This window comes from Galeopterus variegatus, unplaced genomic scaffold, assembly GCF_000696425.1.
Source record: "Galeopterus variegatus unplaced genomic scaffold, G_variegatus-3.0.2 Scaffold2888, whole genome shotgun sequence".
Classification (NCBI taxonomy): Eukaryota; Metazoa; Chordata; class Mammalia; order Dermoptera; family Cynocephalidae; genus Galeopterus; species Galeopterus variegatus.
The window spans coordinates 226,987-249,987 of NW_007728999.1; the positions used below are offsets into that span (position 1 = coordinate 226,987).

Genomic DNA, 23,001 nt, shown 5'->3' on the forward strand with positions numbered 1-23,001 from the left:
AGAAAGAAGCAAAGCAAAATTAGAAAAATGAATTTAGTAAAAGAGACATTGAAAATACTCAAGCCAAAGATGTTGTGTGTGCACTCACACGCTGTGTACTATAATCCTGTATTAGAAGAAAATGTTGTGAAACTAGTTGGAGGATTGCAATTGACATATAATGCATTTTAATGCTCTGATTTTAAATGATGGGAAAATAGACATGGTTAATAATGTAGTGTTAGGGGGTCTGGTTTTCAGAAGTGGATTACTGATGTTAAGTGGGAGGTCCCTGTTTTGAGCTTTCCTTGAAGATCTGTGGTTTGATGAAAAAGAGATTTGGTCCTATTTGACTGCTTATTATGAAAATTCTGAACTTCTTCACAAATCTGAGTTTTTCAAATACACAAGATGAAATTTAGCGTTGATTTACCTCAGTTTCCAAATGTGTTGCAATCTTATGCTATGGAAGGCTTTTAGGATTGGGTGGATTAGGTAGGGATGTAATGGTCTCAAATTCATGTGCTGCCCTGATATCTTTGTCAGTGCCCTAAAGGCCTAGCCATGAGTTCTCTCACCAGGTATGTCCCCTATCCAGTGGGAAAGGTTTCCTACCTGGCTAGTTCCTGGCTGGACCAGTTATACCCTTCCTGCTTCTAAACCTAAGGGGTTTCATCTCCTTTCCAGCCCATGGAATTATTCAAACAAGCCAATCACATCCTTCTGCAGGAACCAGGGAACACTTCACCCTCTTATTACTACAAAGCCTGCCTCCCTGTGCCCCTGCTAGTTCATTCTGTTCGTGAGTGCAATCCTTGTGTGGCCCTGCATGATGTGTGAGGTCTTTCCTCGGGAAGTGGGTATATGTGACTAATAAATTGCTCTCAGTCTCATCTGTTTAGTGTCAGCTATTTGGCTATCTCATACTTTTAACGGTGTGGGATCCTTCCCTCACAAATAGGGTGAATAGGAGGTAATCAGAACAGGATTACAAATAGATCAAGAATCATCTCTGATGATTTACACCTAGAGAAACAACATGTTCTTGAATAGCCCCAGAACTGTTCAAGAATGTATATTAGTCCACAGGACTATTTTCTGTTGCTTATAACAGAATACCTGAAACTTCATAAATTGTAAAGAAATAATATTTATTACTTACAGTTTCAGAGGCTGGGAAGTCCAAAGTGCAGAGAACTCATCTGGTGAAAGCCTTGTTCTTAGTGGTGACTCTACAGCTATGCAAGATGTCACATTGCGGAATGGCTGAATGAGAGCTAACTCCTCACTTGCTCTCCTTTTAAAGCCATCATAACCATACCCATTACCACCCATTAAACCATTAATGGATTAATCCATTGACTAGAGTACAGTCCTCACAATCTAATCACCTCTCAAAGGCTCCACATTTCAAATATCATAATTGGATTCCCCACTCTCTTAAGTTTGTTACAATAGGGATTAAGTTTCAGTGAGTTTGGGGGGACATTGAATCCACAGCAGATGAATATGACAAAGTCCATTGTGTAGTTTTATAGGATGTGCTGGTCTAGAACAGGGCTTCTCATCCTTAGAACTATTGACATTTTGAGTCAGAGAATCCTTTATTTTAGGGGACTGTCCTGTGCATTATGGGATGTCTCACAGTATCGCTGGACTCTACCCATTAGGTGCCTGGAACACAAACACCCCTTCCCCCCCAGTTTTGACATCTAAAATCATCTCCAGATATGGTCAGATGTCTTTTGGGGAACAAAGTCACTTCTTGTTGAAAACCACTGGGTTTTCTAGGGTTATATCTTCATGATTCAGAATCATGTAACAAGAAAAGATGTTCAGTGAGGGATGATAGATGGTAAAGAGTAAGAAGGTTGTTCAAATGCACAAATATTAGGTATTGTAGACATTGAGAATTGGGGAAGACTTTTGAGATTGTATTGAATTAAAACATCTAATTAAAAAAAATCTAATGTATTCAAAAGTGGACTGCTATGTAGCAAACTTTTAAAAGTTTACTAAAGAATTAGTTATAATAGGGAAAATGTTTGTAATAAAATCTGACTTTGGGATGAGCTTGAGTCTATTTTCTTAGAGATTTGGGGAGAAATTTGTGTCATTCTTTTTTCATGACCATTAAAGGGAAAAGAAAGTGGAAAACCTCATATTTCTTATGAATTTATCGTATAGGTACGTAGTATTCAGAAGGCTTGTGCACATTGCTTCACTTAATCGGGATTTTTTTTGCATATTTATTCATTTCCAGATATGTTTGGATAAAAATTTAATCTTATCCGTGGCCACAGGACTATTCAAGAACATGTAGACACTCTGCTTAAGAGATACTAGTTTTCCTTTTTTTTCTTTTAATTTTAATTTTTATTGAATCAAAATTGATTATACATACTTTTGGGTTTCAGTATTGAGATGTGTTGATCAAAGCAATATTGCTAGCATATATATTGTTATAAATTGTAATTATTCTTTATGTCCCTTATCTAATCCCTCCTCATTCCCCTTTCTCTCCCCCCTCACCAGTCACCCTAGATTTCTTCTCTCCTCTGAAAGAGTAATGGTTACTCTGTTGATTTGCTGCCCAAATGATTTGTCCAATGCTGAGAGGTGTGATCAGGTCCTCCAATACTATCATAGAGCAGATGTCTCTTCCGTCACTATGAAATGAGCTCTGTGGAGACAGACATCCTCTTCTTTACTATGGTCTCTGCTGGTGATTCTTCTTGTGTCAACTCACTCCAGTGACTGGCGGACCATCTGCACGGTGGTTGTGGCATCTAGCCACCTTTGCAGCAGCCATGGTTATCGTGGTAGCTATGGTGGGCCACCCACATGGAGGAGATGTTTTTGGCCTGCTCTGTGGTGCTGGCAGTATGCCTGGTTGTGGAGAGTGTCTGATCCCCAGTTCCATGCCCTGGGTCACCAAGTGGGTCCCAAGGCACTGGCACAGTGTACCTGGTTGTGGGAGGGGGATCCAGTTCCCTTCTCCATGCCTCGGGTCTGCAGGCAGACCTGAGGCACTGATGTGGTGTGCTTGGTGGTAGGAGGGAGATCTGGTCCCCTTCTCCATGCCCCAGGTCCCAGGGTGGGCCCTGAGGCACTGGTCCAGTGTGCCTGGTTGTGGGAGGGGGGGGGTCTGGTCCCCTTCTCCATGCCCTGGGTCCCCTGGCAGGCCCCGAAGTGTTGGCGTGCTGAGCCTGGTTGTGGGAGGTGGGTCCAGTCCCCTTCTCCATGCCCCAGGTCCCTGGGTGGGCCCCAAGGCACTGGCATTGTGTGCCTGGTTGTGGGAGGGGGTCCAGTCCCATTCTCTATGCCTCAGGTCCCTAGGGGGTCCCTGAGGCACTGGTGCTGTGTGCCTGGTTGTGGGAGTGGTGTCTGGTCCTCTTCTCCACGCCTTGGGTCCTTGGGTGGACCCCGAGGTACTGGTATGGTGTGCCTGGTTGTGGGAGGGAGGTCCAGTCCCCTTCTCCATGCCTTGGGCCCCCAGGTGTGGCCCTAAGGCACTGTCACAGCATGCCTGGTTGTGGGAAGAGGGTCCGGTCCCTGGCTCCTAGCCCTGGATTCAGGGGCAAGCCCCTCGGCATTGGTGGTGTGCCTGTATGTGGGAGTGGGGTCCGGTCTTTGGCTCTAATCCTCGGGTTCCCAGGTGGGGCCCTGAGGTGCTGGCGGTATGAGTGGTTGTCAGTGGGGGTTCTCCCCTACTTCCATGCCTCATGTTCCCTGGTGGACCCCAAGGCATTGCTGGTGTGCCTGGGCTGGAACTAAGTTTTTGTCCTTTGCTTGCTTCTAAAACAGGGGAACTTCCTGTGGGCACCAGTACTTGATCTGTGTGGTTGAGATAAATTGCTGCTTTGCTGCTGTTTCCCTAGGGAAGACTTTTTGTGTAGCTCAGGGTTTAATGGCTGATCTTATAGGTACTTCCTGCTCTCCAGAGACCCAGTGGGTCTGTCTGTAGAATCTCTGATCTGGGCCTGAATCTTTTAATCAAACTGCACCCCATGCAGTTCTGCATTCCTGACCAGTCTCCTCTGAGTGGTCCTGCGCTGATTGGGGGTCAAATTGGCTGTCCTTGCTGTGTCCCAGTTTTCTCCCGGTGGGCCCGTCTCCCCCACTACCTGTGCTCCAGACACGTCCCATGGGACAGGCCCTGCGCTGGTCCTTTGTGATGACTCACTGGCCTCTGAATGGCTCCCCTTTTTTCAGCTATTCTGGCTCCTCGCTCCTTCGTGGGTCCACGGGAACACTGTTAGTGGTCTTGCTGTCCTGGGGGCCACCAAAGTCCTCTTCTCCCCTGCTGCCTCGAAGTAACTCCATCTAAAGGGCACAGCCGTGGCTTCTGCCGGCTCCTGCTCCATGTGCTCAGCATTAAAGCAGCCGCGGCCTGAAACGCTGAGAGCAGCTTTTTCTTTCTCTCTTCATGATTTCTCCCAACCTCATGAGTTCCATAGGTCTCTCCTCCTCTTCACCTGAGCTCCAGCAGCCCCAGCTTGGCTGATGTTACATTTTTATAGTTGTAAATTGGTTGATTTGTGGGAGAGAGTGAGGCTGGGGACCGTCTACTCCGCCATCTTGACCAGAAAACCCAGAGATACTAGTTTTCTTACTGTCCCCTACTCATGTCATAAATTTTCAGCCCTACACTATTTGCATGCTATGTGGCCCCCTCTCTGCAAGGCAATCCTCAATCTCCTCTTATTCCACTTAAAAAAATTTAATTATTTTCACAATAATACATGGGTTTATTTTTTCAGGGTTCAGTGACATTCAGGGATGTGGCCATAGACTTCTCACAGGAAGAATGGGAATGCCTGGGCCCTGCTCAGAGGGACTTATACAGAGACGTGATGTGGGAGAACTATAGCAACTTTATCTCACTAGGTAAGGTTATTTATCCCAAACGATACTAGCTTTCTCTACTGTCAGTTTCAGGACTATATTGTGAGAAACTAGCTGAATTTTCACTCTGTGTTCCCAAAGGAATAGTTTAAGCTTTGTTAGGTTGAAAATAGGCCTATCTATTTAACACCTAATCATTTCCAGCCTGCTGTATCCTTCCAACTTTCTTCAAACTCTGTAATTCTTGGTTTCCTTAGTATCCAAGGAACTGGATTTCAATGTTAGAAGCATTGTCCATGAAACCAGATCTTAAATTGTATTTGAACTTGGATTGACGTAGATGGTTCATACACATTTCTAATCCACCTGCAAAGAGAATATCTAAACACAGGGGTTCTGAGTTTCTCTAAAAATCGAAAGATCCTGTAGAACATATATAGTGTAGAATGGATCCATAAAGTTCATTTAAAACAAGTAAACACATTCTGTTTTCTATAAAAGACATATTCAGTTCTACCTGCTTTGTGGTTGAAAGTTAAAACCTAAGAACTTTGCGTTTAACATCGAATCAATATGTTAGAAAGGATCCAAGAATGTCTCAGAAAGCCTCTTATTATCCTCTCAGCAAAACGGTAATAGTAAAAATTAATAATTAATACACACATATTATGTACATATAAACATATCACTGTACATATTTGTGCTTAGACACTATTCTGAGCATTGTACGTTATTAATTCTTACCACAACTCTGTGAGAAAGGTGATGGGGAAAACTTAGGCACAGGAGGTTAATAATGTGCTGAGGTAATACAGCAACAGAGGTAGGATTTGAAGCCAGGACCCACAGTCTGTGTTCTCAACCACTGCACAGTACTGTCTCTCCACAGAGCCTGTGTGAGTTTAAGTTGTGTTAAGGCTGTTCTTAACCACCCGGTGGCAATTCCTTGTGGTCCTGGGTTACCCTAATACGAGTGTTCATCAACTCCCTTGTATTCCTTTGCTCTTAGGCTTTATCAGTACCACTTTGATCTGCAATTAATTATTAATTTCTGAATCTAAGGATGTTTGGGTTTATAACTTCATATCAAACTTTTCTTTTGAGCAGGATCTTTCATTTCTAAACCAGATGTGATTGCCTTACTGGATGAAGAAGGGAAGGAACCCAAGATGGGTGTGAGGGAAGGGACAAGAAGATACTGCCCTGGTAAGTGAGGGCTGAGCAGGCATTGGGAAATCTTACTGCAGGAAACAGCTAAGCTGGTTAGGTTGAGGGCACATCCTTGAGATGTTATCGGGGACCTCTCTTTGAAAGCCCATGGCCTGTGGAGGAAAGCTTGAGATCTGAAGCAAATTAAAATCTTTTAAGCCTGGACTAGCAAAGGAATTTTCTTTTAACCTTGATTGCAACACTATTTTTCTCATCCTCTCATATTTCTCTCCCACTTCAAAGAAAGGAACTTTTCTCAGTGGAAGGAAAAAAATGGTAATAAATGTGAGAGCAGAAATCAACAAAATAGAAAAAAGAAGAGAAAATTAATAATGCCAAGAAATGATTTCTTGAATAGATCAACAAGGATGGTAAACACCTAGCTTGACTAATCAAAAAAATAAGAGAGAGCACGTAAATTACTAATACTGTATCAGGAATGAAAGCGAAATTTTCACTTCACATCCCACAGGCATTAAAAGAATAGTAAGAGAATGCCAGGAGTAACGTAATGTCAGTAAATTTAACAACTTGAATGAAATGAAAAATTCCTTGAGAAATACAACTTACCAGACCTGGCACAAGATAAAAAGAAAATGAATAATGTTATGTCTATTAAAGTAATTCATTATAAAGAATCTTTTCACAAAGAAAATGCCAGGCCCAGATGGTTTCACTGGTGAATTCAGTTAAATGTTTAAGGAAGAAATAACAGTACTATTGAACATATTCCTTCCAAAAATAACGGAGCTCCTCTCAACTCATTTTATGAGGCCAGCATAACTCTTATACCAAAATGTGACAAGGAACTTACCAAAAAAAAAAAAAAAAAATTACAAACCCATATCCTTTACATAAATAGGTGTAAAATTCTTAACAAAATATTAGCAAATCAAATCCAGCAATATATAAAAAGGATGATCAAGTAGGATTTATCCCTACCTTATCAATGCAAACTTGGTTTAACATTCAGGAGTTGTTTTAGTCCATTTTGTTTTTTCTATAACAGAAATACCTGAGACTGGGTAATTTATAAAGCAGAGAGGTTTATTTGGCTTACGATTCTGGGACAGCTGCATCTGGGACGGGCCTCAGGCTGCTTCTACTCATGGCGCAAAGTGGCAGGCAGCTGGCAGGTACAAGCAGATCACAGGGCGAGGGGAAGCAAGAGACAGAGAGGAGGTGCCAGGGTCCTATAAACAGTAAGCTCTCACGGGAACTAATAGAGCGAGAACTCATTCATTACTCCCCCCCACATGAGAGCATTAATCCATTCATAAGGGATCTGCCCCCATGACTCAATCAGTTTCCAACACTGCCACATTGGGAACAAATTTCCACATGAGTTTTGGAGGGGACAACACATCCAGACTCCATCAGGAGTTAATCAGTGTAATTCACCATATTAATAGAAAACATGAGAGAGACCATGTGATAATCTCCATAGATGTAAAAAATAGCAAATGACAAAGTTCAACATCCATTCATGATAAAAACTCTTAGCAAAGTGGAAATTGCAGGGAATTTCTTCAACCTGATAATGGGCTCCTGCTAAGAAAAATACTACATTATAAACTTCATGATCTTGATTGAAGAATTACCCCCTAAGATTGGGAAGAAGTCAAGGATGCCTACTTCTCCCATTTATTTAACATTGTGTTGGAGGTCTGAGCTAACGCAATAAGGAAAAGAAATGAGACGTAAAGATCAAAAAGGGAGAAGTAGAAGTCTGTGTTTGGAGATGGCATGATTATGTACATAGACAATCATAAGGAATCCAAATAACTATTCAAAGTAATAAGTAAAGATCACAGTAAGATCACAATATACAAGGTGAATATAAAAAAGTCAATCGTATTTTTATATACTAGGAGCTAAGAAAATTGGAATATTAAATAACTCAATTTATAATAGTGTCAAAAACATAAACCACTAAGGAATAAATTTGATAAAATATGTGCAAGACCTCTACACTGAAAACTGTGGAATATTGCTAAGAGATATTAAAGAAGACATAAATAAATGAAGACATAAATATGCCTTCCTATCCATTTTCAGGATAGGAAGGCTCAGTATTGTGAAAATGTCAATTTTATAGATTCAGTACAATTCCAATCATAATCCTAGCAGGCTTTGTGTGTGTGTGGGGGGGGGGGGGGTAGAAATTAACAAGCTGATTCTAAAATTTATATGGAAAAGCAAAAGACTTAACATGTCTAAAGCAGTTGTAAATAGAGAACATATTATAGGACTTAGATGAAATGACTTCAAGATATTTCAAGATTTACTATAAAACTACAGTAATCAAGACAGTGTGCTATTGGTATAAGGATGAACAAACACAAGAGACCTAGACATAGACCCCCCCCACACACACACACTTAAAGCATTATTTATTTTTTGACAAAGGCACCAAAGCATTCCACTGGAAAAAGGAAAGTCTTTTCAACAAATGGTGCTAGAATAACTGGGGGAAAAAAAACCAACATAAACCTCTTGAACTTTTTCTCATGAAAAATTAATTTGAGGTGAGTTTTAGATCTAAATATGAAAGCTAAAATCAAAATGCTTTTGGCCGGCCCGGTGGCACACTGCTACAGTGCGCCGCTTGGGAGCGCGGCGGCGCTCCCGCCGAGGGTTTGGATCCCACATACAGACCAGCCGCTCACTGGCTGAGTGAGGTGCGGGTGCAACACTGAGGGTTGCGATCCCGTTGCCGGTCCCGGTCCGGTACGGGCGCGACACTAAGGGTTGCGATCCGTTGCCGGTCACTAAAAAAGACCAAAAGGAAAAAAAAAATCAAAATGCTTTTTTTTTTTTTTTTTTTTTTTTTTAAAGATGACCAGTAAGGGGATCTCAACCCTTGGCTTGGTGTTGTCAGCACCACGCTCAGCCAGTGAGCAAACCGGCCATCCCTATATAGGATCTGAACCCGTGGCCTTGGTGTTATCAGCACCGCACTCTACCGAGTGAGCCACGGGCCAGCCCCTCAAAATGCTTTTGAAGGAAAACATAGCACAGTGACTTAGGAGTTCTAATTTATGACTTAAGATTAGGCAAAATTTTCTTAGGTGAGAGCAGTAGCCATAAAAATTAAAAATCTACAAATCAGATTTTATCCAAATTAAGAACTTAGTTTCATCAGAATATACCGATAAGAAAATGAATAGTTAAGTCACAGACTGGGAAAAAATAGAAGTAGAACATATCTGACAAAGGACTAGTGTCTAGTGCATGTGTGTGTCTGTGTGTATATATTTCTCCATTACCATGGAATAATACTCAGCAACAAAAAAGAATAAGCTCTTCATACATGCAACAACAACTTGGGTGAACCTCAAGGAAATTATGCTGAGTGAAAAAACCAATCACAAAAGATTACATACTGCATGACTCCATTTGTGAAATCATGTAATTATAGAGATGGAAAACGGGTTAGTGGTTGCTAGGGATGAGGAATGGGGGATGGTTAGAGCTATGAAGGGGTAACACTAGGGAGTCTTGTGGTTATGGTACAGTTGAGTATCTTGATTGCAGTCTTGATTATGCAAGGCTGTGTGTGACAAGATTGCTACAGCTGTACACATACACACATACATGAGTGCGTGCATAACTGGTGAAATGTAAATAAGCTTTATGGGTTATACCAACTTTAATTTCGTGGTTTGAATATTGTACTCCAGTTGTATAAGATGTTAACATTGGGAGAGGCTGTGTGAAGGATGCATGGGACTTGCCTAAACATTTCTGTGAACCTCCTATGAATCTATAATTATTTCAAAATAAAAAGTAAAAAAAAAGGGTGTTGTTGAGGGGGGTGGGTAAAAGATTTGACAAAGAGAGGGGCTATTTTTTTTTTTTTTTTTTTGGCAGTTGGCCAGTACAGGGATCTAACCCTGACCTTGGTGTTAGACATTTTTATATTGTCCCATGTATCTTATATGTTTTTTTTCTGTTTTTTTCTTATTATTCTTTTTTATTCCTATGCTTCAAACTTAATATCTTCTTCAAATCCATGTCCCAGTTCACTAATCTTCTCTCCTGCTAAAGGTAATCTGTCATTAAAGCTATCTGTTAAATTCTTAAGTTTTGTTATATTTTTTAGTTATAATATTTTATTTGAATACTTAATGGATCCACTTCTTTGGTTAAGTTTTCCATATTATTGGTTTTCTTGAAATTTTAGTCTATATTATTAATGTTTATTCTTAATATTAACATTAATTGATTAATATTAATCAAAATTAATTCATTTCCAATTTCATTCAGAAGAGCTGGGACTGTTTCTATTGTCTGTTTTACCTTTTAGTTTTTAGTCATTTTTTTTCTCCTGTCTAGTTATGCCTTATAATTTATATTGAAATGCTAGATGTCAGAGGCCCTAAATGATACTCTTTCTGAATGAAATGTTGTCTTTTTCCAGAGACAATTTAATTTGCCTCTAGCAGGCAGATAGAGTATGGGCTAATCACCTGTTTGTTCTTAGTCCCCTGTCCACATACCAGTCTTTGGTTTCAACTAAAGTCTGGAATGATTATCAAGACCCTTCCTCTTTGGGGAGGATTTGAACTCCAATTTCTGTTTCTCTAGCACTATAAGATTGCCAAAATCTCTACTAAGATCTGTGGCCTTTTAGCAGTTGCTTTCTGCTTAATTTCTTGGCCTCTTTCCATGGTAGATGCTTAAGAGTCAGCAAATACTTGAGGGGAAATTCTTTGCGAAATGTTGGCTTAATTCAACATGTGTGCTTTCTCTCCAGGACCTTGGCTGTCTAGCCCTGGATGCTTTGGTTGTTCCTTCGTGTCATCAGGTTTTTTTGTTGTTTTTTTTTTAAAATAACCTTTTTAGTTGTTTTCAGTGGGTTAGTCTGATACCAGCTTCTTTGTCAGAGTCAGAAATAAGTCTTCATTCCAATCTTTTGTTATTTATAGTATTTCTACATTTTAGAGCAAATAACATGTATATTAGTTCTGTAACCCTAATCCTCATATTTGTGTTAATATTAGTGACAGAGATAAAAGATTCGATGCTAATACCAATCCATACCAATTACAGCTTAGTTTTTTTCTTTTATTTCTAGGCCTCTCTTGCTTTTCTTTAATTTGCTCTTTATTCCTCAAGAAAGGCTCAAGGGTTCTGTCTTAATCAGCCCAGGCTGCTATAACAAAATACCATAGACTAGATGGCTTAAACAGTGGACATTTATTTTCTCACAGTTCTGGAGGCTGGAAGTCCAAAACCAGGGTGCCAGCATGGTCAGATTCTGGCGCGGGGTGCTTCTCGGCCTACGGAAGGCTGCCTCTTTGCTGTTTCCTAATGTGGCAGAAAAAGAGGGAGTTCTGGTCTTTTCCTCTTCTTATAACTGTACTGATCCTGTCGTGAGGGCTCCACCCGTATCACTTCATCTAAACCTGATTACCTCCCAGAAACCCCACCTCCAAATAACATCACATTGGGAATTAGAGGTTCAACATATGAATTTTGGGGGAGACACAAACATTTAACCCGTAATATGAAAATTATATACTTACTAATTCTAATACACATTCATGCACACATATTTAATTTTAGAATAGAACCACCAATATTTTGGGGAGGGGGTTGTGGATTTTTTTTGAGAAACATCGGTGTCAGTATTTATTAGACTACTTAAATAATTTTTCAGCTAGAAAGGTATTATAAGTTGTAAATCACCTTCATTAAAGACACTAAGCAAACTAGAAATAAAAAATAAAAGTGAGAATAAGAAATTCAAACACATACAGATAATTTGATAGTAGCAATGGGAACCACAGCTCTGCAAGAACATTAATGAAATGCTGATGAAAACTTGTTTTTATTTTTATTTTTTAAAGGATGACTGGTAAGGGTATCTTAACCCTTGAGTTGGTGTTGTCAGCACCACGCTCAGCCAGTGAGTTAACCAGCCATCCCTATATAGGGATCAGAACCTGTGGCCTTGGTGTCATCAGCACCACACTCTCCCAAGTGAGCCACGGGCCAGCCCTTTAAAATAGAAAATGTGTGGGTTCACTAAGATGGAATGGTAAAGATAAAGAAATTCTCTTATTCATGTACAAATGTGGTCCAAATCCACATATAAATGGTATATATTTATGTTATTTTGTTTAAATTCTTTTTTTTTATTTTCTAGTCTGTCAAAGGTCTGAGTTCATAGAACTGCCTTGTTTAGACCTCTGCTGAAGTCATTATTGTCATTGACATTCACTAATTATATTTTAAATATTCAAGAATATGAATGAGTATATGAGTCATTGAAATGGGTATGCACATGTAAAATAGCATATTCTATAAAGTTTGTTTACAGAATTTTTTTTTCATTTTCATAAACTACTTTTCTAACATGTATAGTCAATAGAGAGGAAAAGAATAAATTAAAGCTATAATCATATAGCTTACTTGCTATGTGAATGTGTGCAAAGGACTTTTTCCCATGATTAGCTTCCATGTACTAAAAAATGATTTAAAATAGTGACCTAAATAAGTAGAGCTTCATTGATTCCATTAATGATACTCAAGTCGTAAATTAATGAATATATTTAACATGCCAGAAATTGTATTTGGCATGTAGTTTGGGGATCATAAAATCTGAATGATTCTTTCTAGTAGAATTCTATTTTTTCTTCAATTTTTTATTTTTTTAAATTTTATTATTTTATTAATTCTTTTTTTTATACTCTATGATGTTGCAGAGTAGTTGGGAGGGAGAGGGGAAAGGGGAAGGAAATGTGATGGAAGGAGGAGGTGGGAGGAAGGGTGGGATTGAGGCCTGTGGCACCCCCACATTCCCCCGGGGGAGACTGGGGGGCTTCCAGTGGTGGCTTGGTCATTGCTGGGCTGGGTGCAGATGTCATGGGGGTGTGGCAAAAGCCCCCCCTCCCACCTCCCCAGCTCGGGAGCCTGGGGCCCTTCTTGCTGTGGCTTGGTGGTCATTGCTGGGCTGGTTGCTCGTGTTGGGGGGTGTGTGGCCAAGGCCCGTGGCCCCCCAGTGCCCTGGCTTGGGAGAGCCCGGGGAGCTTCCTGCAGTGGCTCAGTTAGAACCGCCAATATTGTTATTAATAGTGTTTACTGAAAACAGGTTAATATTTTTATTCAGATTTTTTTGTCATCAATATCATACTGTTTTAATTATTAAAGCCTTTTGTGTGCTTTTAATAACTTGGGATATTCCCTTCTCATTGCTCTTTTTTTCCAGTTTTCTGATCATGCTTGGTTTATTTTTTCATATGGATTTTTGAATCAATGTGTCTAATTCTAGGGAAAATAAAACTATTGGCATTTTAAAAATTTGGATTACATTGTTTTTTCATCCCTTTGTTTGCACAATATGCATTTGTTGATTCTTAACAGCAAGATTACATTTCCAAAGGGCAGTAAATAAATCAGTCAGTCATTAGACTGGTGTATCATTCTGATAAGATACTAATTTTCTAGTTCTAGAGAATGCTTTATGTTTTTCCTCCTCTTGATGATTAAAATTTTCCACTGAGAGACAGAATCACAGAGTATTAACAAAATACAAGCCAGCTTACATCCTACCTCATAGGCTTCTGGGATCTCTTGGGGGGGAACCAGTTGGTGGAGTTTCCTCTGAGAGCTGCTTTACCATAATCAGGGGCAGCATTTCCTTTAGGAGGTCCCAGAATGTTGCAGCAAGGTGGGCTCATATCCTGACTTCTGTGGCTATCCTGGTAAGGTGTCTTCTGGACCCTCCGTATTATGGAGTCAGCATGTGTTACACTAATAAACACAGGCTGGTCAGTCTAATCTCATGAAGGCTGACCTGGACTTTAAGAGGTCAGCTACACAAGTTTATTAGTGGTATCTATATATTTTTGGTGAGAACAACCCAAACAAAAATATCTCCTCAATCCTTTTTAAACATATACCTAAAAGCCATTTACACAATTTAATAGTATTGATCCTCAATTCAAATCGCTATGATATTATTACATTATATCAGGCCACTTACATCTCTGACCTCCAGGGTTTGTGTATTCTAGGTGATAATCTAGTGACTAAAGAAAGCCATTGCAAATTGACTTTTGGAAGGAAGTATATTTGGGCCAAAAGAAAAAATACTTTTGAGTTAATAATTAGATACTTGAGAACAAGAAATAGAGTATGGTTGACTTAGGGCAAAATTTTTTTTACATTCCTATTGTTTTAAAAGTAGACTTAATTTTTTAGAACAGTTTTAGGTTCACAGGAAAATTGAGGAAAGGATTTCTCAATTGAGAAGTGCATTTTTATAAATTAATTTTGTGGATATCGACATCTTTTTTGTGTTTAGATTTTTAAATACTTTTTAAAGTCTGGATTATTAATGGATATATAATTTATGTACATCAATCCTCTCGGTTTAGTGTCTAGTTCTAAGAAATTTTAACAAATGCGAATAGTTGTGCAACTACCACCACAGTCCAGTTCGAGAACAATTCTGAAGACTCTTCATGTTCCCAGTGTTTCCTGACTTAGTTAAATCTAGCTTTTGAGCTAAGAAACATGTTTTTAATCATGGTAAGGAAGTACTCATACATTTCTATTATCAAGTGCTTTTTTACAAATAAGGAGTGAATGCTGAATTATGTCAGATGCCTTTCCAGGGTCTGTGGAAATGATCATATGATCTTTGTCCTTTGAATAATTATCATGAATTATTTTAGTACATTTCCTAGTATTGACCTGCCCTGGCATTCCTTTAATAAACGACTCTTAGTTATGATATACTTTCTTTCAGTGTGCTATGGAAGTTTTTGCATGAATTTTTATAAGTGATATTGGCATATAGTTTTCCTTTACTAGATTTCGATTCCATTTTTATGCTTACTTTAAAATAACTTGGAGTTTTTTCTTTTCTTAAAAAATGTTCTGGGCCACTTTAAATATAATTGGGTTTATGTACTTTCTAAAATTCTGATAATCTTCAAAATAATTTCTGGAGTAGGTCTTTTATTGCTTTTTCTGTACTTTCTTAGAAAATTACCCTTTATTGACATAGTAATCCCTTATGATTTTCTATTTTGTCATTTACTGGTGTCAGTACTGTGAAGGGTCTGCAATTTCCCTCTACTTGCACACTAACAAGTTAGCCTGCCATGGATGCTGGCAGAAGACACAAGGGTCCTAAATGAAAGACAAAGGATTTTATTGATCACAGCACAGCAGGCAGCATGAGCGTAGGCATATTTGTGGCAGTTCCTCCTTGCCTGCAAGTCCCAGGAGGATAACATGGATGGGTCTAGATAGACCTTGAGCATGCAGTGAGCTGCATTATAGGAGAGGAACCCTGAGCTTAGAGAGTCCAAGTCTTTCATTGTGGGTAATAAGCATGCATGACTTTGCTCCAAGGGAGATTTTACCTTTATTATACTGAACAAGTAAGCAAAGCTGCCTGTTGATCCGAAGAGAGATATTATGTCTGCCTTCCAAGGCTGTTTGTTATACAAACATTCATGAAAAGATAGCCCAGAACTTTTGAACTTCTGAACTTCATGAAAAGATAGTGCTTCTGCTTATAAGAGGTGCAAAAAATGAGAGTTGTCTCTGAATACTTATTTACTCTTTTCTCTTGTGCTTGAATGCTTCCCCTTTTTCTCGTTATCTTAGCTAATGATTAATGTAGTCCACTGATTTTTTCCAAACAACCCATGTTTTTTATTTGTGTATTTCATTCTTTTTCTGTTATCTAATTAATGAAATTCTGCTTTCATTTTAACTTATTCCCTCCTTCTGGTTTCCTTAGTATACTTTGTTGTTCATTTTCTAACTTTTGAATGGGGCACTCATTTTTTCTTTCATTTTTATTGCTCTAAGAATTTAAATATATCTATGAATTCTAAGATCTGTAGCTATATTTAATAGGCTCTTTATAATGTGGTATTTTCGGTGTTATTGTTTTCTAGAAGTTCTACACTTTATTTAGTAGAGTTTTAAAAATTTGACATGAAGAAGTCTCTTGATTTTATGATTTTTCCCCCATTTTCTTTCATAGTGATCAGAGAATATTGAATCATTTCAACAGTTTTATGTTTATAAACAGTCACAGAAAAAAGTTTTCCTACCTCTCCTGTAACATCTCATGCCATCTCTATGCCTTCTTCATTTAGCATTTAGATTTTCTTCATGCAAGGACTCCATCTGGATCACTACCTTTTTTTTTTAACCGGTAAGGGTCATCACAACCCTTGGCTCGGCGTCATCCGAACCACGCTTAGCCAGTGAGCGCACCGGCCATCCCTATACAGGATCTGAACCCGTGGCCTCGGCACTGCCAGCGCCGCACTCTCCCGAGTGAGCCCAAGTAAACCATGGGGCAGGCCCTGGATCACTATCTTTGAGCCCACATCCATCGTAGTCTTTTATTTTTACTCTGTTGCACTTGAGTGATCCCAGACCCCTTCCATATTTGACAGTCATTCTACTGTACTTGATATTTACCATGTATTTTTGCTCAGGAGTTCATAAACCTTTTATTGTTGGCGTGATTGAAAGATACTAGAGATAGTCACTTTGGCTATGTAGGAATGGAAAGGAGCACATCTGGGAAGGATATGGAGGAACAAAACTTTGAGTAAATGTAGAATTGATAAGTAACAGTATAAACTCTAGTGGAGATAAGTAAATCATTTTATTTATTTTTATTTTTTAAAATTTTTATTAAATCATAATTATACATATTTTGGGGGTTCAGCGTTGACATGTGTTGATCAAATCAATATTACTAGCATATGTATTTTTACAAATCATACTTATTCTTTATGCCCCTTTTCTAATCTCTCCCCATCCCCCTCTCACTCCCCCACCCCCCTCTAGTTAACCCTAGATTTCTTCTCTCCTTCTGAAAGGGTAATGGTTACTCTGTTGATTTGTTGCCTAGACGATCTGTCCAATTCTGAGAGGTGTGTTCAGGTCCCTCAATATTATCATAGAGCGGATGCTTCTTCTGTCATTCTGGAATGGGCTTTGTGGAGAGAGACATCCTCTTTTCTTTGGTCTCTGCTGATGACTCGCCTCATGTCAATGCACTCCAGTGGCTGGTGGACCATCTGCGTGGTGGTTGTGGTGTCTGGCTGCTTTTGCAGCAGCCATGGTTATTGTGGTGGCTGTGGTGGGCCACCCACATGGAGGTGATGTTTTTGGCATACTCCTTGGTGCTGTTAGTGTGCCTGGTTGTGGGAGGGGTGTCCAGTCCCCGCCTCAGTGCCTCAGGACCCCAGGTGGACCCCAAAGCACTAGTGGTGTGCCTGGTTGTGGGAGGGGAGACTGGTCCTTGGCTCCATGCCTCAGGTCCCTGGACTAATTTTTTTGTCCTTTGCTTACTTCTAAAATGGGGCAACTTCCTGTGGGGACTGGTACTTGAGCTGTGTGGTTTAGCCAAATTGCTGCTTTGCAGCTGATTCCCTAGGGAAGGCTTTTTGTGCAGCTCAGATTTTAATGGTTGACTTTATAGGTACTTCCAGCTCTCCAGAGACCCAGTGCACCTTGGTTATGTAGAAACTCTGATCTGGGCCTGAGTCTTTTCATCAAACTGCACCCCATGCAATTCTATATTCCTGACCAGTCCCCTCTGAGTGGTCCTTTGCTGATTGGGGTGCCAGTCAGCTGTCCTTGCTGTGCCCCAGTGTTCTGCAAGTGGACCCATCTCCCGCACCGCCCGTGCTGCAAACACTTTCCATGGGATGGGCCATGTGCTGGTCCCTTGCGATGACTCACCGGCCTCTGAGTGACTCCTTTTTTTCAGTTGTTGTGGCTCCTCGCTCCTATGTGGGTCCATGGGAACCCTATTAGTGGTCTTGCTGTCCTGGGGGACACCAAGGCCCTCTTCTCCCCTGCCGCCTCCAAGCAACTTCATCCAAAGGGCACAGTTGCGGCTTTTGCCAACTCCTGCTCTGTGCATTCGGCAGCTCCAGCCTTAAAGTGGCCAAGGCACGAAATGGTTGGAGTGTTTTTTTCTTTCTCTCATCGTGGCTTCTTCCACCTTCATACACTCCGTAGGTCTCTCCTTCTCTTCCCCTGAGCTCTGGTGGCCCCAGTTTGGCTGTTGTTGCTTTTTTATAGTTGTAAAGTGGTTGATTTGTGGGAGAGTGTGATGCTGTGGACTGTCTATTCTGCCATTTTGACCAGAAACTACATAAATCCTATTAGTATGGTATGAAAGATTAGAGACAGATGTACATATTCATCGATGGTTATGTAATTAAGGGAATTAAATTAGTTATATCTATTGTGTTTTGGGGGTTTGTTATTTAATGGTGAAGTTAGAGATTGTTTCTGCCCCTGGGGAAACTTGGTAGTAAAAAAACTAACAGAATAACAAATGAGAAGACTAATAAACTTATTTTTCCAAAATTGGGAAAAGTACTATAAAGATGAGTAAGGATAGAGCATAAGATGCATAGACTTAAATAGGGTCAGCAGGAATAGCCTTTCTCAAACAGTGATTTTTGATTTGAGACTTGAGAACCAGCCATGTAATATCAAAGGATTCCTGAAAGAAGGAGAAATGTGTGAAAAGTTCTATTTAACAGAAACAGTTGCAGGGCATTTTGTGAGCTGAAAAGAGGCGAGTATGGCATGAATAGAGAGAGTAAATGGGAGAGAACTCGTGTTGATAAGCAGAAGCCTTATTTTCCAAGCTCAGGTATTTATATTTTATTCTAATGATAAAGAGATATTATTGAAAACATTTAAGTAGAGAAAAATATTGATCAGCATCAGAATAATTTCTTGGAAAATATGAATAAGAACAAAACAAATACATGCACAGGACCTACTACTGTAGGTTTTGTTCCAGTCAAGAATACCTCTATATAGTTAACAAATCTCCAGGTGATTCTTTTCACACTTAAATCAGGGCTCCACTGATTTGACTTGTTTCCCTAATCACAAATCCTGCCTCCACTCCTGGACTCTATTTAATCCCTGTGTTTTCCTTGCCTTTTTTCAAAATGTGAGAGTACAGTCTGTTCCATGATGCAAATTAGTTTAATAGTGATAGGGAATAATAGCTGTATAATGTGGAAGGTAGTTGGTTAAGAGAGAGGTTTCCTAGTTGAGTAGAGCTAGGTTTGTAAAGGTTGATTTATGACATTCAGCAGGAAAGGCAAAAGTCTACAACTTGATGCTTATTGTCAGGAGCCTTTTCACTTCTATTTTAAGAAAATTAGTAATAAATGCCTACACCCAAGTTTCCCTTCCCAGAGACATACATCATCAAAGTTGCATGGCCCCTAGCCAAAGACAGGCTTTAACTTGACCCTATTTTCACTTTAATGGTGTCCTCACTGGCTGAGGACTTTTTCACATGCAATGCCTCACCACCTGAAATCCAGCATTTCTGCTTTATTTTTGTGCCTTTTAATATCCACGAAGCGGCCTTCAGCCATGCTGAGTTGCCTTTTAGATTATCCATTGAGATATCAACTATTATTATTGTTAGTGCTCTGCTAATAAAGTTGCATAGAGTTGAGTGGTCTGTTTCAGCCCTATTTTTCTTATGATTGCAGTTATTTTTGGTGTATAATTTTGTAGAAGATAAGGGATTTTTTAGGTATACATATGTGGTATGTGGTACTTTCTAAAAAGTTCATGGAAAGGTTTGTATTATCTTTCAATTCTATTTTTCCACGAACTTTCTGAAGTACCCTTGTAGCAAAATGCCTATGTTTAAAAGAGATCTAATCCATTCACTTGTAATAGGCATTATTTTAGGTGTCTTTTATTTCTTTACAGAAATTTCTTTCTTTTGAAACTGGAAAGCAGCATGAGTTTGCTTTCTTGTTTTCTTTCAGATTTGGAGTCCGGATACAAGATCAATACTTTATCTCCAGAAAAGGACATTTATGAAATATATTCATTCCAGTGGGAGATAATGGAAAGAATTAAAAGCTATAGCCTTCAGGGCTCCATTTTTAGAAATGATTGGGAATGCAAAAGCAAAATTGAGGGGCAAAAGGAACCGCAAGAGGGATATTTTGGGGAAGTGAAAATTACCTCTGAAAAAATGACCACTTACAAAAAGCACAATTTTCTTGAATATCAGAGAGTTCATAATGGAGAAAAGATATATGAATGTAAGGAATGTAGGAAGACATTTATTCGTCGCTCAACACTTAGTCAACACCTAAGAATTCATACTGGTGAGAAACCTTATAAATGTAAGGAATGTGGGCAGGCCTTTAGACAACGTGCACATCTTATTCGACATCACAAACTTCATACTGGTGAGAAACCCTATGAATGTAAGGATTGTGGAAAGGCCTTTACAGTGCTCCAAGAACTTACTCAACATCAGAGACTTCATACTGGTGAAAAACCTTACGAATGTAAGGAATGTGGAAAGGCCTTTAGAGTACATCAGCAACTGGCTCGACATCAGAGAATTCACACTGGTGAGAAACCCTATGAATGTAAGGAATGTGGGAAGACCTTTAGACAGTGTACACACCTTACTCGACATCAGAGACTTCATACTGCTGAGAAGCTCTATGAATGTAAGGAATGTGGAAAAGCCTTTGTGTGTGGTCCAGAACTTAGAGTACATCAGAAAATTCATTTTGGTGAGAAACCATACACATGTAAGGAATGTGGAAAGGCTTTTAGAATATGCCAACAACTTACTGTCCATCAGAGTATTCATACTGGTGAGAAACCCTATGAATGTAAAGAATGTGGGAAGACGTTTAGATTAAGGCAACAACTTGTTCGCCATCAGAGAATTCATACTCGTGAGAAACCTTATGAATGTATGGAATGTTGGAAAACCTTTAGTAGTTACTCACAACTTATTTCACATCAGAGCATTCATATTGGTGAGAGACCCTATGAATGTGAAGAATGTGGAAAGGCCTTTAGACTTCTCTCACAACTTACTCAGCATCAGAGTATTCACACTGGTGAGAAACCTTATGAATGTAAGGAATGTAGAAAACCTTTTAGACTACTCTCACAACTTACTCAGCATCAGAGTATTCATACTGGTGAGAAACCTTATGAATGTAAGGAATGTGGTAAGGCTTTTAGACTTTATTCATTTCTTACTCAACACCAGAGAATTCATACTGGTGAGAAACCCTACAAATGTAAGGAATGTAAAAAGGCCTTTAGACAGCATTCACACCTAACTCAACACCAGAAGATTCATAATGGAATTTAATACAAGAAAACTTTTCAAATGTACATTATGTCACAGAATATCAGAAGATTCATTTTTGAGATAACTTTATGCTCACAACTGAGCATAAGACATTTTATGTTCGAGAAAGGATATGTTGCTTTAAAAAGTCTTTCATCACCATTCAAACATTGACTATCTTCAATAAATTCCTGTGACAGAATAATGTAATGAATGCAGGGAAATGTTTAGCCTTATCTGTCATTATCTCTATTTCATCACTTTACCCCCAGTGTGATATGGGGCAAGATACTTAAACTCCTGTGCCTAGTTTTACTAACTTGTAATATGGTGATAATAGTATTTATATGTATTAGTTATTTATTGCTGTGTAATAAATTACTACAAACTTAGTAGCTTAAAATAATACACATTTATTATCTCACAATTTCTGTGGATTAGGAGTCCAGGCATGTCTTGGTTGGGTCCTCTGCTTTAGGTTCTCTCACAAGTGAGAGCTGGGATCTCATCTCAAGGCTCGACTGGGGAAGGATCCACATTCAAGGTAACATGGTTGTTGCCTTCATTCATTTTTTCAAGGGCTGTTACATTGCGAACCTCAGTTTTAAGCTGGTGTTAGCTGAAGGCTGACTGCAGTTCTGTGCCATAATGGCCTTGTCAACATACCTGCTTGCTTCATCAAAGCGTATAAGCCAAGAACACAATAGAGTCTGCTAGCAAGATGGAAGTTACAGTCTTGTATAATATAATCGTGGAAGTAACATTTTATTGCCTTTGCTGTCTTCTGGTTAGAAGTAAGTTACAAGGCCAGCCCACGCTCAAGAGAGGGAATTATACAAGAGTATGAATAACAGGAAATAGGACCTTTGGGAGCCAATTTAGAGTCAACCTGCCACACTGTTAACAGGATTGTTCTAAGGAGTAAGTAGTTAATATTTGGAAGAATAGCAGTCATGTAGTATGTATTCTGTAAATATTATCTATAATTGTTACCATCATTAGTTTTAGTGAATTCATATCTAAAATCGATCCTTTAGAAGTAATAAATGTAGAAATGCCTCCTATCACCTCTCAGCACTTATTAAACTTAAAATAATTTATTCCAAGTAAAATCTAGGAGAATATAGTGAGTGTAAGAAGTTCTTCATCACTTGACCTGCATCAGAAATTTCATGCCAAAAAGAAACTCTATGTATGTTGTGAATGTGAGGTTAAGAGTACAACTGTTGAAGAATCAGAGCAATATGAAATTATTTTTTTCATAATTCTTAAAAGCAAATGGCTTACAATCTGTATTGTCTGACCATAGTTCAAGATTATGTAGAAACTATCAAAAAGATGGCATAAAAGAAACTAAACATTTGGGGATTTAATATTGTGTGTGTGCACATTTGTGCATGAGTTAAACTCCTGTCTGAAGGAAAGAAGACATTGTTCCATTGCAGTCAATGTACTTTTTGATGCTCAAAGTGCCCCATCTTCAGTCAGTGGGAGTTGTTTCATGTTGATTCTTTTGGTGTGTCCCTACCAGTAGTTCAGTAGTTGGTTATGGCTGCAAATTTTGGTCACCTGTGGAAGATGCTAGGGTACCAACTCATTATTCTTAAAATCAATAAATAAGGGTGGAAATCAACATCTATTTTCCTTTTCCCACATAAACCAAATTTCAGGGTCACCAAAAGTTTTATCACATTCAAGTGGGGTTTTTTGTTTGTTTGGTTTTAATTTAAGAAGTCCAACCAGTAAATTCAGAAAGAATGTTAGGATTAGAAAAAAGTCACCATTCTCTAGATCCTAATGGAATAATG

At 39.1% G+C, this 23,001-nt stretch overlaps 1 protein-coding gene across 2 annotated transcripts in view; it reads left to right on the forward strand.

Annotated features, from left to right (window-relative positions):
* ZFP14 (ZFP14 zinc finger protein) overlaps positions 1-22,449 on the forward strand; it is a 33,400-nt gene extending 10,951 nt beyond the window's left edge. The window contains exons 3-5 of one of the 2 annotated variants that reach the window (XM_008583326.1): positions 4,743-4,869; positions 5,932-6,033; positions 19,851-22,449. In XM_008583326.1, coding sequence (XP_008581548.1) covers positions 4,743-4,869; positions 5,932-6,033; positions 19,851-21,214 — 1,593 coding nt within the window. In that variant the 3' untranslated portion in view covers positions 21,215-22,449. The remainder of the gene's footprint in view (positions 1-4,742; positions 4,870-5,931; positions 6,034-19,850) is intronic. The other variant, XM_008583327.1, reaches the window with a different exon arrangement.
* The last annotated feature ends 552 nt before the right edge of the window (positions 22,450-23,001 follow it).